The 20325-nt window shown below is 34.2% G+C and overlaps 1 protein-coding gene across 1 annotated transcript; it reads left to right on the top strand.

The window, feature by feature from the left end:
* The first annotated feature begins 11814 nt into the window (after window positions 1–11814).
* Window positions 11815–19108, top strand: LOC128233408 (uncharacterized). Its single transcript, XM_052947073.1, has 11 exons — window positions 11815–11930; window positions 12766–13083; window positions 13324–13620; window positions 13823–14128; window positions 14236–14538; window positions 15983–16054; window positions 16365–16472; window positions 17362–17413; window positions 17565–17581; window positions 18102–18199; window positions 18515–19108. The coding sequence occupies exons 1-11, from the start codon at window positions 11879–11881 to the stop codon at window positions 18698–18700; spliced, it is 1809 nt and encodes a 602-aa protein (XP_052803033.1). The 5' UTR covers window positions 11815–11878; the 3' UTR covers window positions 18701–19108.
* Window positions 19109–20325: the final 1217 nt, after the last annotated feature.

Below are 20325 nucleotides of genomic sequence, written 5' to 3'. Positions count from 1 at the left end.
TGTTTGTTATGTTTCGCTACAGCCAATCTTTTCTGGTAAATTCTGAAACTCCCAGTAATTCTGTACACTTCTAGGTTACTCTGTGTAGTGCCTATCACTTGCCCATCATTAGGATGTGAACCCCCCAAAGGTAATTGTCCAAATGCTTTGTCCCCTCTATATGATATATCTCTATAATAAACACAAGGTTTGCAACGAGCCAGTTTTCAAATATCACACTGTCCATGTTACCATTTAAAGGACTTTTGCGAAACAAATTTACTGATACCATATACTGATTTAAAACAATTTTTCTAAACCAAGGAGCCAAATTATCATATTGATTCTATCAATGGCAAATAACATTGACAAAGTAAACATGATTTTGCGAGTGCATTTTGAGGCAACTCGCAAAATGACAAATCAACTTGCAATTTTATTATTTGCTTTATTCCCTTATAATAATGTCTAATTAAAGTAGAAATAAACACCTAAGACATATTATGAATATTAAAAAGTATCAATCTTGAGTGACTCGACTACTCGAACTTGTTGATGGCTTATTCTATTTGGGGGGTATGGAAAGACTCGTCTGATGCTGGCAGCTTTTTGATAACAAAGCTGTCCAATAATTTGACATTGTTCACTTTGTATATTTACCCTCGCCATCGGGTAATTTTATACCCATTCGACAAGCACGCTACAGATTTAATTAAGTCTATAAGTATTAAAAACAATAAAATAATAAATTTAAAATAAAAAAGCAACAGTAAATGTAGCGTGGATACTTTGGACCATGAAATATATCGATCAACGAAGTCTATTCATTTTGACAGTTGGGCGGAAATGTATTTAAAGGATGATGGGGTTTACATATAGTGCGCAAAAGCGCTAAATTTAGCCAATTATTGAGCTAGGTGATAATTACGTCATTCGTATTTACTTTGTATTATGCACGCCTCCGAGCATCCCGGAAAGATTCGAGATAAAACTCGGCCTTTTCCGTATTTGTTCTATTTTTGAAAACCTACTAGAGCGTGACTCCGTACTGTCTTCTTTATACCGGTAGTGTAAACATGCCACTTATAGGCTGATTGTATAGAAATAGGTTGATATTTACATCTATCAATAATGAAAGTATGTGAACATTTTAAATCTAACCTCTAATGTGAGAGATCTATGAACATATTATGTATACTTTTTGCTACTATTTTTGACCTATGGTTGGTTGAAAAGGAAAGGATATTATTAAAGATATCAGAGATGTGTAATGCTCAGAGTTTTGTTTAATGAATTTGGTGTTACTTTACGGAATAGGTATAAGTGTTGTGCTTAAGTTGTTGTTTAAAATGTATAAAAACATGTGCACCTTTGATTCCCAACACTAAGTGTGATTATAAAAAATATGTTGCTTGCTTTTCTTGTAAACCTATGTTTACTAAGCGAGAAGAAATCCTACAAATTCACTTAAACTACAGATATATGACCCAAAAATATGATTAAAGTTTCTTTGTGAATAAAATCTGGACCTCTTCAATCTAAAAGTTTAGATTTTATTTTGACTAATAAAATGTGTGCTTTTGTTGGTCCTGTGGCAGGTATCATTTGAACATAAGCCTACATGCATTTCTGTTGTTCCCCTTTTACCAAAAAAAACCTTGACATAAACTTAGCTTGTTTAAAAATAAGCACTTATCTTTTTATTTAATTTATTTCAGGAAATGTCTCCTCCAAGAAAAAGAAACAGAGTTCAGACACAGACTCCAGTTTGCCAGTTTGCCTGTGGAAGATTTTTTTTGTTAATTCAAAATTTTAAATTATACATATTGGTTGGTAAGAAGGTTTAAGAAGTGCCATTCATCTCCTCCTCATTCATCTGTTTCAGTGTATAAAACACAAACATACCAAATTTGAAGGTAATTTAGAAATCGCTCACAGTTCTATATATTTTTACAAAACCTTAACAAAACTTATCGTAGAGTATCTACAGATGTTAGTCTGATATGCATTTGTAATGCATGGAAACAATGCCCTTTTTGTTACATGTATATATGTTAAGAGTAAAGCACCCAGTTTTTATGTTAATTTTACTTATTTATGACATATGTATCTTAAAAACAAATATGTTTATAGTACTAATAATTGTTGTTTTATTCTCAGAATACATGTAAAAAAAAAGTAATAAAAGTAGTTTGTATTCACAGGTCTAAAGTTATATGACATGCTGTTGCTGCTGACAAAACATGGAGAGAATGGTCGGGCACTTCTCTGTTGCGACACCAAGAGTACCTCAATGTCTGATGTGCTAGCCGCCTTTGTGCCAAAATTCTCCAAGTCAGAGCATGAAAAGGCAGATGAAGAGATGATCGTATACAACTTCGGCAAATTCCTGAAGAAAGTTGAAAGTGGGTAAATATTTTCATAATGGGGCTTGTTTGTCTCATTGAACTGATTGCATTTTCTGTAATGACATTGGTTAACAAAATTCATGTTTTGATTACTACATATGAATAAGTTATACACCTTGTTAATAGAAGTAATTGTTAAAATGTGGGCAACACCCCTCCAAATGTATGTTTTTGTACTTCCCTGCTTTACCAAAAAAGAAACTAATAATTACATGCATTGTACATACCTTATTTATTATTATTCAGATGGAGCCATCTCCACAGATTGGGTGAAGATGAATAGCTCCGAAGAATCATTGAAGGAGGTTACGATCAACCTTGGTGATGTTCTGCAAGCCCTTATAGGATGCAGGTCTCTGCCCAGAAACATTAAGTCTTGAGAAATGGAGTTCGACCATTTGTCTAATCAATTATCATATGTAAATACATGTGCACCATCAATCATATTCATAAGAACGAAAGAACTTGTCAACTATGAAAAACATAAACACCATCTGATTTGTATCATTGTTGAAGCAGAAGGCTTTGGATTAGCTTGAATGACTGTTGTATAGCACAATTTAACTCTGACCTGACTCCTTTGCATTAACATCTATTAATGATTCATCACACAATATTTGGTGATCAACACCTCACCTACCTTTCATTTCAGCAGTTTACATATGTACAATTGTAAAATCCCAAAGGTTGCCTTTCGAAATTGTAGCTTTATATTATCGATTTTTTTCTATGTCAATAAGCATAAACATCTACATGTAGTGATTGTGATAGTGTGAATTTAAGCACTGTTGTATAAATGGGCCTTGTAAATTTTGATTAAGAATTAAGAATATTTTTCTGGAAAACAGTTGCAATGTGGTAGATAAGAGGCTATTCTAAGTATTATTGCATTTTCTGAGAAATTAAAGCACAATTCTATCTTAAGTATTGATGTTTAAAACATCTTTGTGCTTCAATAAGTCATATAGTTTTTTTTACGTAGAGCTTTCAAACTGTGTACATTGGTAATATATCAGACAAGGAGACTGAGTGAAATAAAATCTTGAAAACAGGACTTACTTCTTTGTTCTGCAAAGACTCAAAGTTTTTTTTTACATAGAGCTTTCAAACTTTGTACATTGGTAGTATATCAGACTAGGACAACCACCATTATTTTGGGGTTATGTTAAAGGTCAAGATTACAGAATCACAACCTGTTTGTTTTGTTTTTAAGCCTTTTTACAGGACTTTCTTCTTTATACTGCCATAACATTAACATCTTTAACCCACAACTTTTATCCTTTGCAGACAGGTAGATGATATACTTTGTATCTGTTCATTCGTCTGTCTGTCTGACCATCTTTTTACACTTCTGTGTACTGTGACAACTCAAATAGTTTTTTACCACAAGCTTTCAAACTTTGTATTGAATCTTGAAAACAGGACTTACTTCTTATATTGGTAGTACATCAGGTGAAGGGAACATAAATAATTTTGGGGTCATTATAACAAAGGTCAAGGTCATTACCATTTGTTTTTTTTAGTTTTTACAGGACTTTTCACTGGACTGCAATAACTTGGAACAGCTTTTAACCCACAACTTTCATAGTTTGTACAAAAGTAGTATATGATAGTATATGGAGTTCATCAGTGTTAAAATGGTAGTGAAATTACACATAGAGAATCTAACAATGGTATTGACATTCAACATGGTTAGTCTTTCAATGGTAGTGACATTAAATGTGATCCTTGTTTCAAGTGGAAAATAAAAATTATCATTACAAAAATTTTGAAAAAAATAGGTATTATTGTAAAACCCGGTATTGGAATGCATTGAAAATATGGTTGTTTTAAAACTTAAGAGTCAAGATATGGATGAGTGAATCTGAGAGAATTTATAATAGAAATTAAAGTTCCTTATTCAAAAGTTTTGGTATATTTTTTTATTCTGCACATTCTGGCTTCAGTGACATTTCCATTACCAATGTACCCACTAGTTCATTATAGAAAAGAAAACGAAATAATGTATACATGGCCGTTTATTAACATTTCGAGTTTCATCAATGTAGCTTAAATAAGTTGTATCAAGATATGCTTGTGCAGCAAATTGATACAGGGAACACCTAATACATTACATCAGATGAATATTGGCATATTTAAACATCAACTGCTATGTGCATGCTTGTGTTATGTCCTAATATAAATAACATACATGTATACTGAAAAACAAGAGTTGGAATAGCCAGTGGATGCTTCTCGATTTTGCGCTTTGTCTTAAAGATAAGTGTATATAGGCAGATGAGTTTGACCTTGGGGCTATGGACCTGGGTTTATTACACAACAAATCATCACCAAAAACTCTTGTGCCAAGTTATTTCAAATTCCCATTACAAACAAGATGTGTTAGTGACATTGATGTCCCTGCAACATTCCGCTTTGACCTAAAATTTTACCTTGACCTTGGAGGTACAAACTTGAATCTTCACACGACACATCATCTTGTAAAGGTAAATAATTGTGCAAGCAATTTCATCAAGGAATTGAGAAGTTATGGCGGAGAAGAAAGTGAGACAGAGGTTCCGGACAATGCAACTGCTATATGCCGGGGGCATAAAAGTAAAATTATGAACCAGACACGAACAATAAACCACATTTATAGTGTTTGACCTCCATGTATAATCGTCTCATCATGGTAAACATTTGTGCCAAGTTGTTTCATAATCCCTTTACAAATAACGCAATACTGTTCTAACTGTATATGAATAAAGAAGGCAGTTGGAACAGTATTGCACTAAGCCCTCGACTATTGTGAACTGGACCTGATGAATAAATTTTCTTTTTAGCATTTGACCTCTAAGTATGACCTTTGGACTAAAGAGCTGGGTCTATCACAAGACGCATTATCTCATCACGGTGAACAGTTGTACATAGTAATTTCAAAAACAGTTTACAATGAAGTTATGGTCCTTACATGAGTTTCAGACACGTGCAAACACGTGCAAACGTGATAACGCAGGGCCTACATGCTTCCCAGAAACTTCTCGGGGAGCAAACAAGTCATTGAATGGAGTTGGAAAGATATGTTAAAATGTCTATGAATGTCTGAACTTCAAATGGTGATTCAATGTTTCTGTCAGCCATTCTTCTGATGTCAGTTATGAGATCTGGATTTAGCTCCAACAGGGGATGCACCACAATTATCAGGATTGTAACACACTGGTTCATTGCAGTCAAAATCAACTCCATAGAGTTCAAGATCCTGAAAAAGATCGATATAAAAGAAATTGGTGGAATGAAAATGTACAATTGATTTATGAATAGTTGATGTTTTTCCTCTATTTTTTGTAGACAGAGGTCATTTTTACATCTGCATGTTGCAAGTGTCACGAGTACTCAAAGCAACCAATCTTCTGTGTCTATTTAAAAATAAATACAATTATTTCATATTTACAACCTCACAAGTCCACATGTTCGTTGACAAATGACAATGATAAGAGGTGCAAAACTTTAACTTCTTCTGTATACCACAAAAGCATGACAATTGTAGGCATTTTGCTTTTTATTTATTGGCAGGTGTATTCGTATTGCAACGAAGCACTTACACAAGTATTCTAAGGAGCACCTTTCTAATTTAGCAAAAAATCATAAAAAGTGATAATACCAAATGGTTTAAACATACAATCCCACCTGGAGGACATCTACTTACTTCAGCAGATAAATTCTCATGGTGGTTTCTGTCTTCAAGCTGCCCAGATATCCACAGCTGCAGTGGTGTTCTGTTGTGTTCATTTTGCAGTGAACGTCTGGAAACTGCATCAACAAACTGATCAATAGATGATTGTATTCTCCTCAAGAATACAACATGCAACACCAGAAGATGAACTTCGTTGTCAATATCCAGTAGTCCGTCATCTTCCATTCTTGAGAAGAACTCATAGTATGTTTTGGTGCAGCCATCCCATAGCTCGCGCCAAAACCGTTCAATCCTGAATAATATTTCCATAATTCCCAATTACTAATGTCATTATGGGCCATATTAAATTGTAAAAATATTATTTCTAAATGGTTTATCTGAACATATTTCAGAACAGAAGCCATCTTTCAATAAAAACTGCGAGCTCATGGAAGCATTAATAGCTTACCATGATCAGCGTGCTTTGGTTAGCAAACTATATAAAAACTTGGCTTCAAACACTGAGCAGATTTGAAACATCATAATTATGACTTTCAGTAATTTTTTTACATCTTTAAAAGTATAATTTAGGAATAAATTATTAATGATAATTTATACACTCTGCAGTACAGTTCCTGTTCAGAGCACATTGTTCGGGTTTATTTTATGGTGTATGCACAAACTAATCTGAAAAACTGTATAAATATTTTGATCCACAAACTATGCACTATAGAATTGCAATATATAGAAGGTCAAAATTCAAGGGCTCATAACTCAGGAATTTCATTTCATTTCAACACAAATTAGGTTGCCTTTTAGTTTTATCTATGATGGTAATCTCTACCAACTTTCATTGTTCTATCTGTAGAACTTTGATTCACAAACTTCATTGTATTATACTGCAACAAAAAGACCCAACGATGTACACCCCACACAGATGAAGTTTGCAAGAGGGAGGGTATATTTTGTAAAAATTGTAAGGGTTTAACAATACAACAAAACGTTCTTTTTACCTTTGATTATGTACACTTCTACCAGTGATGTGTGATCCGGAATTCAAACCATGTTTCTCTAACTCTTACATGAACTCGGCTATCCTTATATTCTCCATCCCTTTATCTGTTCTCACTCTCTCCGGAATACCGTACTCGTCTGTTCCAGACCGAAATGCAGTGTATGCAGTCTCTGCGGTGTTGTCTGATGCCACCATAATGTACACCGGCAGTCGAGAATATCCATCAATGCCTCCATGAAATATAAATCGCCACCTTAAATAAAATAATGTTTTAGTACATAAAGATCATATATTTGAATATGTACTAATGATCAACTTGTATATACTATATGCAAATAAATGGTGATTTAGGGAAATCATAAGTTGTGTCTTCCTTACTATCTCATATGGACTTGGGTCCAATTCAATGACAATATATAAGCCTTTAAGTGTTCAGTCAATGCAAATACATCAAATAAAAAAAATAGTGAAATGAAAGATTTAAGGGTAAATATGTTATCGCCCTAACATGAGGTTATAAATCATGACTGTTTTTGCCAAAGCCAAAATGACTGATAATTATTAATCCAGGCTTTTCGTAACTATATACTTGTAAAGCTTGTGACCCCTGTGTGCCACTCCGTGCCAGGTGAGCCAAAGAGCACTAAATCTGTACTTTTATGGAATATTAAAAAAAATTCTAATATTACTTTATCTTACCGTATCAGCTTGTGGTTTGAATCCACATGCCATAAGGCTTTTGGGGCTCGAATAGGCCCTGCGTCTTATTCTGTATGTTGAACACAGAGCGTTTCTCACAAGAACACCAAGAGGGTCCACAGCTTTCATGATGCTGCGGACACGTGTTTCTGTCACTTTTATTCCATCTGCCCATAGATGACCCCTCATACTCCGGTACCCAATAGAAGGGAATTCATTTATCTTTCTCCTTACAAATGCCATTAATTCCTCATCACTTAATTTAGTGTATGTTTGGCGTACTGAAAGTCCAAATTCACTCATTCGATTTTTGATTGTTTTTTCACTTACTGACAGCAATGAAGACATATTCTTTATTGTGAATTCATTTTCTATGAAGAATTCAAGAACTTCAACTGAAATATGAATGAATGGTCTGCCCCTTCCACCTGGACTGATAGTTACCAACTGTTCAACAGGTAATTCCGATGAGCTGGAGGTATTGATGTCATTTACATTCATCAGCAATTCTAAGGCATTCAGGCAGAGTTGTATTACATGATTTACATCTTCATGATATGACACTTGTGTTAGATAAGTCAGAATGCTATCTAATTCAACCTCATAATTGCCCAGTCTGTCGTTTTCAAGATTGTTAGCCACATTAATGATCCGGTCATAAATGGCCCTTCGGACTGTAGTAATTTGGTCGTCCCTGAAATGACGAACAATTAGAACATTAGTTTGAACAATTGTTTTAAATAACTAATAACTATGTGCAGTAGTTTTTATGTACCAATTGCAACATAAATAAGCAGTGGAAGTCAAGGATTTGACCTTAGAGGGGGCGTGGACTTTGTCAACGGTGTGGGGGGGTAAAAACCATTGAAAGTGCTGAGTATAAGTCATTTTGTAGCATATTTTGACCATATTTCTACATATTTCAAGTACAATTTGGTATAAGATGAATCGCGAGCGAAGCAGGCGAAAAAAATGAGGAAAATTAGCGTTTTTGGGTATAAAAAATCATAGGTCCACGGCCATTAGGGGGGGGGGGGGCGCGCGCCGGGTGCGCCCCTACTGGATCCGCTAGTGATAAGAAAGTTGAAAAGAAATTAATTTTTTTTTTAACAATCACAGGTGTTCGTCACATAGCCTGGATACAGTAATACATTCTTTTTTAAATATTTTTTTTTATTTTTAATATTTTTTTATTTATTTATTTCGGTCAAGATAGTGAATACATGTCATTTAAAAAATTATTCCACAATTTTTCATGAAAGAAAATTAGTATAATATATAAATACTAATTTTCTTTCATGAAAAATTGTGGAATAATTTTTTAAATGACATATATTCACTATATTGACCAAAATAAATAATAATAAAAATCAAAAAAAAAAAAAATAATATTTTTTTTTATAAAAAACTGTATCCAGGCAATGTGACGAGCACCTTTGTTAACAATGGTCTGTTTTAACTGTCAATAAATTGATTTCGACCAATTGACTCAACAATATTCATAAGAAAATGGAAGACATGCATATTGTGCCTTGTAATGAATATGGACTGAATGGCTGTGAATCAAACCCGAGACATCTCACACTGATTTTAACCACTTAAAGGGACTGGCGTGCTGGTTTGGATACCATTCTTACTGAGCTGCATGTGCACACTGCACTTCCCCCTTGCCATCTATGAGGATCTTGTTGTGAATTTCTAATCTAACTTATATATTTGAAAGGAATTTACTTTCAGTAAACATGACTAGAGCTGAGGTGATGGTTATCCGAAAGGACCTATCCGAAAATGCTACGAATGCTGAGATTCTACAATCCTCTTTCGGTTATCGAAAACTGTACAAATATGAAACATCACTTACATGCTGTTACAACGCTACTTACATGCTTACAACGCAACTTACATTATTATATTCTTCTCTGCAGAACGACTTGACTTGACTTGACAAGAATGATGTTGCTGATATAAACTTGGATTAAATTGCCGCGTAGCATTGTATCCTCACACCTTGTGCTCACGGAAAATACCGAAGCGATACGTGAGTTATCTCCCGTCACTAAGATTTTGCGCTAGAATTTTAGGCCTGGTACCCAGCTAGGACACAAAAAGCAAATATTAATCACGTGGTTTCTAGTTTTTATTTGTTCTGCTGTTCTTCTTATTGAAATGAGTCAGTTTTATTTCGCTTAAGGTTGTTTAATGTTAATAATTTCATAAAGTTAGAATATGGATAAATCTCTATAACAACAATTCTTATAGCCTCTACATACAAATTTAGTTTCAGTGTGAATCGAATGGGAATAAGAGTTGCACAAATACATTTGTAAGAAACAAGTTCGAGAAAACACACTTTCTTTTAAATAAGTAGAAATAGCACATGTTTAAAACAAAAAGTAATTTATTGGTATCTTATATTAAATTAAACGAATTAAGATGAAGTACTGGCATTGGCTTTAGAATATTATAACTTACTATAAACATAGTAAGAAAGAATAAATAAATATTTAAGCAAAGAACTTTGATTTACTCACAGATGAATCAAATTTGTAGGAATATGATTTAAACTTAAGCAAATGAAAACAACAAGTAGTCAAATGAATAAATACCCAAATTCTGCTCCATAGTGGCGGACTGTGTTGTTCAAGAACGAGTCGCGTTTTTACCTACTGAATGTTGACGGACGCCAACGTGTGGTGCCGTCGTCGTGAACGTCAAGCGCATTGTACCGTTATGCCGACTGTCGCGGGAAATGGAGGATCAGTTATGCTATAGGGAGGTATAACTGATATATCGAGACGAGATTCTTGGACTGCACGTGCTTCCGTTCTTACGCCAGATGAACGTTCGCCAGCCAAGATATTAAGATTACAATGCAAGGCCCCATAGCGCTGCTGTTGTGAACCATTTAGTCCAGGAAAATGGCATACAGCGCATGAACTGGCCCGCAATGTCGCCCGATCTATCAAGCATTGAACACGTCTTGGATGTTCTTGGACGCCGCGTTTCTCTGCGTATACGCCACATTGACCCAAGTGGACCTTCTTTCTTGAACAGAAATGAAATGCGATTCCACAACAGAAAAATGACAAAACTCGTTATTCATCAAGAGCCAGAATGATTGAATGCAGGGACAATTTCGGGGGATATAAACATTATAAAGCTTCAAAATAGAGAACGTATACGCCTTTATTAACAATATAAAATTAGGATAAGGCTTTGAAGTCATGTGATATTCTTTAGATATTGTTGCCTTTTCATTTTTATTTTTTTGCATTTTTTTGTTGATTTTGTTACAGTTTACTTCATTCCAGTTGTTGTTCATACAAAACGGTAATACGCCGAAACGAGCTGTATTGTGAATTTTACAACCTGACATCTATACTGATCAAATCGATAAGATCATTGTTCACAGCATTAAACTTCATTGACATTAACAATGAACGATTGTCCTTGATTAATTATTTCATACTATGTATGACATTAAAACATTTGTTCAATACATTCGAAACTTTATACCATTATATAATTAGTCGCTTGACTTTTTGCAGAGTATATTATAATGTTTTGGAAATTCTTTCTGTCCATGTGTATATGAATGGGTATACGATTTTTTATTTAAAACACAGATTATGCATGTATTTCATACGTTTTTCACGTTACAGACTTGGAATTAAGATTGCTTGAGTACTAGCATATATTAAAATTTACATAATTTTCCCAACTCTTAGTATAAATATCAATTCAACATCAATATAAAATCACCATTTTTAATGTGGTTTGAACTTGACAATTGGTATCGTTTCTGTTTTCAATCCGTACAGTGACTACTTTAAGAATACACTAATTGTGTCGACTGTCTGCGAATGGGAACTTGTATAATAAATAAAAATGTAAGATTTATTGCTGTATAAAACTATGAAAAGAAAGAGTTTCCGGCGCTTCAGTTATACAATTGTAAACCGAAAGGGCGACCACTACTTATTTTCCTCAAAGAAGAAATGAGGGACGGTCTGTCTCTTTTTTTATAAATTGTGATTAGTATCCATTGGAAAAAGTTGTTAAACAAATTCAACCAAAGTGCAGCAGTCATATTCATCGGGATAAATAATATTTGTTGCACCAGCAATGCTACCACCTTGGATAATAAGGGGTGTTCAATTTGCCGTGCTCTTTACTGGTTCGTAAGATACATTTAGTTATTTTTGTTTTATATGATTAACTTCAGTAAGTGTTATTACTTCATCAACTTATTCTATTGCTACTTCTACTACTAATGATGTTTGAGCTGCTTCGAATCTTTAGGTCATCGACGTTTCAAGCATGATCAATGTAAGATATTTTTATTATAAATAACGGTCCAAAATATTGTTGACACTACCGACGGTTTAAGGATTCAGGTCATACTGATGAGATTATAACAATCATTACAAGGTAATGGAATAGCCTATCGGCGTTTAATAAGTACCACAACCAATTGCTTACACTTTAAGTTTTATAATATATATGACGTCATAATTTGGTCCCTTGGTTGCAGAAAAGACGTTGCATTCTAAGACAGCTAGAATATATTCCATACAATCTAAATTACTAAGAAGGACTCTCTCAGTTTGCTACCTCCGACGATCACTCAATCATTTAGGGAATACAAAACATGTTCTTAAAGAGGGTACAAATTCAACCAATGGAAATAATTTATTAGAATTACACCGTGTTTAGATACTAAATATTAGTGCTGTAGCATTTCTACCGTCTGCGTTTATAAATGTATGTCAAAATTGATTTCAATGCCATGACGTCCCAAAAAGATACTAAATGTAGCAAAATCAGAATAAATAATAATAATCGTACAATTTTTCGGCATAGCTCTTATGGATTTAGTTGCAACTAAAACTGATCGCCACTCAAATTTATCTTTATGGATACACGATTTCAGTTTACGAGTAAAATATTTTTATAGCGTGACGTGTGTACTCGCTTTCATTTTTTACTTTTTTGTTTACTACATTTTTTAGCTCTGTTCCGGTATATCTGCGAAGCCAGGAACCAGTACGGAACATTATCAGTGGTAGGGCCAGCGTTTGTGAACAGGGAGGTTACACTGAAAGCGACACCGTTCTACCCTTGGGGGTGTGACTTAGAATGGAAATACAGAAAGGAAGGCGGCACACAATTTCAAACAATGACTGGGCCAAATATTACAAGATATTCGGAGGATGGGTGCTTCTTTTTGAAATGGGTTGCTTCAATTGCAGACAACAGATCTGACTTTTACGCCGGATGTTCAGCAAACACAACAATAAGCTCAAGCTTATTAGCTTTAAATGTGAAAGGTAAATATCGAAGTCCATTTCAACGTGGTAAATGAATGTATTGATTCACACTTAATTATAAAGTTATAAAGCGTATGAGTTGATCTTTCATCTTTGTTTCAAATTTTGGTTTTATTCTTTTAAGCCTTCTAACATAAATGAATTTGTAAGTTGGCGTGTACATGCGATTCCTACTGTGTGTTTTCCTCTTACTATATACAAAAAAAGTTGTTGTTATATTAACGCTTAGTTAATTTTCAGATATTGTTGGACTATGTGGAGCTCTTGTGATTCTTAGCCCGGTTTATCGCGGCGCGAACGTCAAACTTGGATATTTTCCGTCTGACCATTCTATACAGCACAAAATATATTCAAAACGAACATGGAGGAAAAACATGAAGGATATAATGCTACGAGAAGGTTCTTGCGAAGAGAAAATGCATTCTGAATACTTTTACGTATTGGCTATATCTAACTTTAAAGAAAGAAACGAAGGAACGTATATTTTATATTGTTATTCAGGTACCCACACGGATTCTGTGAAACTTTATATCCCAGGTACCTTGCTTGTACTTAACCGAGTATTCTTACTTTTAAATTTTTTTTTTTTGTTTGGTATGGGCTCCGCTCGGAATAAAAATGAGTCATATAAGTACAAAAAACAATAAGGTCTTCAGAAAGGAAATGAATGTGATAAACCTTCAATTTGGATGGCTATAGGGCATTCAAAGTGATTAAAATAATTTGTGTTGCTTTTCAGAGCCACCGAGTTACCCAATCATCGGTCCAAAGTCCGCCGACTTTAATACAACAGAATGCATATATGTTTATGAAGATTCCTACATATACTGCCAGACTGAAAATGGAACAGAACCTGTACAAACAGTACTTTTACTGGGACAGGAAACATTTGTTCTTGCTGAAAGCGAATGGAAGAAAGGGTTTTACGTATTCAGTAACATTTACCAACAAATGGATGGACTGTCGAGACGGAATGTGACGTGTCAGGTTTCTAATGCAGTCATTGAAACACCTCACGAAGTACACAACATTCTATGTAACGTAGGTATGCAAGTACTAAACACATGAGCTATGATTCGTAATTGTGTGGATATTATATTGTTCTATCGTGTATAGTATGGGATGTTGTTTTTATCCTTGTTTTAATTCCAGAGAAAGGTAGCCCACCCGTTCTAACAGTTCCTGAATTTCTTGACGGTGAAAGCTCGACAATAACCTGTACAGTGCACAATGCTATCCCAGCTCCGGTAATAGATATACGTCTTGGCAATGATTTGCTTTATGATGTTCAACAAACTGATATATTTAATGGATTTTCTCATACTTATACAAGCACAGCTAAGGTGACAACGACTAACAAACTGTGGAATGGAAAAGAAATGTGTTGCACCAGAAACAATATTGACGACTTTGGAATAGCGAATCATTCCATATGCAAAATCATCAGTATCAAAGGTATGTTTTAACTAGCTTAATACATATGTCACTATATATGGTAACACATTTGTGCAGGGATTCCGCGATTATTTGCATGACTAAGCGATTATTAGTTTTGCGGCCCGGGCCGATTATCGATTATCATGTTTCGGCCCGAAGAACGGTGGCACGTGAATTCAATTTTTGCCTTAATATTTGGCGACTGTGAAATATTGTCTTAACTAAATAATCACAATTTACTCATCTGCTTGAACACATTAATTTTTAGAATCCTTAAGGGAGGCAAACGCGAACGCAGTTTAGGAAAATATGATAGTGTTTCCTTAGCAGTTTGGACTATAAGGGCGGCGTTTTATTATTCAGCTTTGCCATTCTAAAAACAAAACAAAGGAAGCAGCAAAATTGAATTTACTTTTAAAAAAATCTGAACTTACATGTTGACATCAATACTACGAGGTACATGTTTATATAAGTACAGATAGTCGTTCTACTTGCTACGTGATAATGTTAATGAAATTTAATTGTAACATTTAAGACATGAAAAAAAACAGATGTCAATGTTTCGGAAAAAACATTCGGATAGAATTGTTGTGGAATTTTCTAGGTGAACAATTAAAATTGATTGGAACATGAAATGACAACAAAATGCTATATGTTTTTTTGGCTTACCCTCAAAAACTAAATTTAATTTGAGAGTGAATTTCCTCATTGTATCAAGCCAGAAGGAAATAAGAATGCACAACTGGGTTGCAGGTAAACTTTATACAAAAGACGTTAAACTTACAAAATAAGAAAAACAAACAAATGTATTAATGAGGTTAATACACGGAGTAGCCGGGTCGTTGTGTGTTAATTGGCCCTCGTGCTCATAATGCCCCTCGACTAAGTCTCGGGACATTATGAGTCACTCGGGCCAATTATCACTCAAAAACCTGGCTACGCCTTGTATTAACCTCTAAGTATTTATTGTATAAAATTTGCGTACTCAATGACGTTAAAAAGGAGATTGAGATAAGGCCTAAGATACATTATATACCTATCTGTCTCGTGGTATATGTTTGTATCATTGAAAGCCAGAAGATATATTAATAGTGGCAATTGGACTAATGGTGAACATGGGAGTAACAGTTTTGTCTCCAACGTGTTTTACCAAGTGATTAAAGACATGGCTGGAGGAACCATTACATGTTCCATAACATTCGATCATTTCCCAACCTATTTAACTCAAAATTATTCTGTATCCTTTCATGTACGTACTCAATCTTATTTATATTGTCGACTGTCGGTCACACTGCCATTGTGTATTTTTTCTATAGTAAACCATTTGTTCTAAATAGTTTCTTAATCATTTACCTTACAGGAAGGAGTACTTTTCACAAACGAATAATAACTTGTAGTGACTCTTTATCATTTATGCGTAGTGTTTTTTAAATTTTGTTCTGATCTCAAAACTACGCTTTAGGGGATCCGACTCTGTATTTAAACACGACGTCACCAGTCGATTTACCTCCAAATACAACAGTGGTCGTAAAAGGTACTGTGTTGCATGATTTCAACGCTAACGGGAAATATACCTTTCGGTAGGAAGATGAATATAGCACTGTTTTAAAGATTTGTAACAAAACAGACAAATACATGTTAACACTAAATAATTCAGGCGACGGTGAAAGGATATTTGTTTGCAAAATATTAAACTCAAAGAAAAGTCATTGAAAGTTTTATTCTCAAGGAAAAAGGGTTCGTAATCAACTATTCAGATATTTATTAAACTTATAACACATGAAATGTCATTGATTAGTTACTGTCAATGGTATTGCAATCTTATTGGAAACAAAATATTGCAGGTAGTCGATCCCATGAAATGGAAATTCAGACATTCCGATTCCCAGTCAACATTGTACTTATTGTATCAGCCGTTTTCTGTGGACTCTGCATCTTGTGTGTTATCGGAAGTAAGGAGTGTGTTTCTTTCCTAAATACTCTCATCGAATTAAATACATTCTTATTTATTAGAGGTTTGATAATGATAAATCAAACCTCTGATTCAATCGCGGTAAAGTCGATTGCAAAACTATTAAAAGATCCCGATTGCATCGTCGATCAAATCCAAACGCTCGTTACATTTACATAGTTACCTATTGAGCACTGACCATCGATACGCTGTTTTGCTACTTCTTCATTAAGTTTGTCACTATAGGCCCGTGATTTTGTTAAGATCAGCACTCTGTTTGATACGAATATTAGTCTGTTTTTTAGCAAATATCATTATTTAGCGATTCACCATAAACGCACAATGCATTCAGGTACTTACGTACATCAAGGAAAATGATTAATGAAAGAATACTTTATAATGCGAACATATAAGATGCACGTATTCACCATTGTATGTTTTATAAAACAAATGCAAAGCAATAAGATATTGAATGTAGTAAAACGCACTTTTCTGCAATACGGGCAGTTTAGAGTAAACCATGTCTTTAAACTGCTGCATTTGATAATGACAAGTAGAGTTAGAACGACTAGAAACAATCCGTATGACATATTTCTAGTTATCTGTTTCGTTTTAGTTGAAATTGCAATATTCTATGGTAGGTTTTAAGACAGAATTATAGATAGGAGAAGGGACAGAATAGGTAAAAAAATACTTTGTGTAAAAGATCATTAAGTATGAGTTTACAATTTTGATACTTTTTTAATCGTTCTACTTTCTTTGTTGTTAGAATTTATGCTATGTGCTTTATTACAACGTATCTAGTTGCAAATTACAATAAGAATCCTCAAACCCAACTATTAAGAATTAAATTTTGTTACCTGTTCTATATCAACACATATCTTTTATAGGATGGATATGTCTTAAACGACGAAAGGACAACGCAGTCAACACAATAGATATGTATGTATCAATTGTAAATTTACATTGGTGATTAAATATGAAAATTTGACAAATCTGTAAATGTTGCAAAGTAAGAGCTTAATCAAACTATACATGTATAAGTAGTTTTTGTCATAAAAGTAATGACATACTTGTTGCGTTCTGCTTTCAGTATTGGAATTCACTTCGGTAAGTTTCTATATTTTAGGTAACTATAAATGCATGTATAAATCCGTTTCATTCCCTAGACCATCCCATCATGCACCAAGTATAGGTTACAGTTTGTAAAGTAAGTTCTTCTTAAAAAGTAACTTTAGAGAGCGGAACGCAGCGAAACGACTGTGGTTTTTCTTTCACAAAGAAATATCTTAATAAATTCTAACCGACTTAGCGACTTAGTGTTAGCCCTTCAAAATTACATCAGCTTTAAAACTTAGTCTTGCGCCTGTCAAAAAGACCTGCCAATCACTGGATGGCGGGACGATGCGATAGCGTTGACACTGAAATTGCACCTTTGTAGAATTTTCTAACGAATTTCCTAATATCAAAATTAATTACATAGTCATATTAATATGCAAAGACTGTCATTTGAAATTATATCCAGTTTCATACTTTTCGTGCTGATTCTCTGCGTACTAGAAGAATTTACTATTTCCCTCCAAATGAATAGTTATGAATAAATACAATCAATGATATAAAAAAATAACAGACACGGCGTCGGACAGTGGTGTACTACACATAGAAACGGAAGGAGTCCTGTACGCTGTCGTGCAGAGGCAGGCGGCAACACAGAGGACTGACACGCAGGTGAGTCACTCTTCACATTGCGAGGTATTCTTCAAGATCGTTCATGTAATGCAAATATCATACTAAAAGTACAATGTAGCTTGACCAGAAAAAGTAAGACGTGCAGGATAGCCAACAACATTTTAATGCCAGAGTATGTCTTCAATAATTAAATGAACATGCATGCATTCAAACATAACCACTACACATTATACTTAACCAAATATGATGCCATGCAAGTTATAACCATCCTTTTCAAATGTTATCCGTATTCGATAATTCTAAAACTCTATAATTATGCCATTTTGAAACGTAGTACAACGCTATATATTCCAGCAACCACGTGATGACAACGGCCTAGCGTACGCACAGTTGGACATCACGTTCCTACAGGAAGCTAATGCCAGAGTCCCGGCAAGGAGAACAAATCCGCCGACGGAGTATGCTGACATTGAGTTCCCCTCAACACAGGAACCTGCGTTAGAAGAGCCTGTGTCCCACAATGCATCAACGTTGTGCTAGATCAAAGACCAGACGTTAAAACACAAACAATCTGCCCCATTGCATTGTTTCTATATCGTATTCCTTATGATTGTGTTTGATATGATTACTTTATCTTTTGTGTTCTATATTGAGATACATATTGTTACAACCAAAGACAACATCATCAAAACCACTAATAGCACTATTTAATTGAAGTATTCCCTGAATATAATTAGTGAATGGTGCAAACCTTTCACTTTATTATAAATATTTATATCATTAAATTATTTCAATAGCCTACGCCTTTGACCCTTGTGCTGTGCTTGGTTTTTTTATTTATTGATTTTTTGTAACTAAACACGGTGTGCTAAAGGTACCCGGTTTGTCTCTATAAATGTAAACTTTGTAAGAGAAGTAAGCGGCATGGCGGCCTAGCGGATTATTTCTTTTAAAATACTGCAGCTGTAACATTTTTCTTATTTATTAAGGTGTTTTTAACATTTTTATCTAGATCAAAAGGTAGTTCGGTAGGCCAAACTGAACGCCAAGAAATGTTCGACTGCAATGATCTAATATACGTGTTATTGGTTTTCAAAGGCATTCAGAAAACATACATTGTCTATGCGATATGCTCAAAGCACAAGTACACGCATGATATCATGTTTATGACGGGAAAGATTCAAAAAGGTTCTCTTTCGGCCTCGAAAATACTAAAACAGATATTGTGTTTAAAAAAAACGTTTTGTTTCTTGTTTTTCGATAGCCGCCTTTTCAACCAGCGATCATATTTTGCCCTTTTTAGCGTTTCGCCTATATATAACGTGAGTGAAATAAATAGTCATAATAATAGGAAATGTTGACCATTTACAATATGTTTACCTTTGACGTTAATTGGAAAATAAATGGCATACATTGCACTTTTTATTAAGCATTGTATATATTTGCTTTGTATAAGGCACATGCTTAATCATTACATAGATTTCAAGCAGCAATGTTTATTTGCTACCTCTATCAAATTTGCAAGTCTGAGAAGCAGAAACGTTGAACACATTACATTATTGTAGATAGGTTTCATATATTTGTGTAAAATTAAAATATGAAAGTTTCTTTTGAAATATGTAAAGTACTAATTGGTAAAGTACGCACATACACGTATAATATACAAAACGTTAAAGAAATCCACTCTATCAAAACACGCTACTGTCTCACGATGCACAAAAGCATTCCTAGGCGAAGATCCTTGTTGACATATCTTACAAAAGTACTTAGCGTTTTAAGTTCTTAGCCATTTGATGATCGTTTCTTATATTATAAAGGCAAATCAGGTGTATATATAGCGAGCATTACTGTCTAACATAAATAGGATGATATTGCTCTTTTGTTATAATCTGTTTGTAATCATATTAATTTGCCTGTGCGGATGTGCATGCTGCGATGTTTGTTTTGAAGATAATATGCTGTATATGCTTGTATCTGAATAAATGTTCTGTTCTTTTCTGTTTATTTCTGCCAAGATCAATCTCAAATGTGATCACAAGTTTTAACAACGTAAAATAGTGTGACAAGAGAAGTTCATATTTGTTAAAATAATATTTTTGAATTTGCTTTAGTTTAACACATCCAACGTGTGTTTAATGTCCGTTGCCTTGAATCGTTTTGTCACT

This window comes from Mya arenaria, chromosome 5 (assembly GCF_026914265.1).
Source record: "Mya arenaria isolate MELC-2E11 chromosome 5, ASM2691426v1".
Lineage (NCBI taxonomy): Eukaryota > Metazoa > Mollusca > Bivalvia > Myida > Myidae > Mya > Mya arenaria.
The sequence above is the reverse complement of the archived record's forward strand: the minus strand, read 5'-3'. Positions and strand labels throughout refer to the sequence as shown.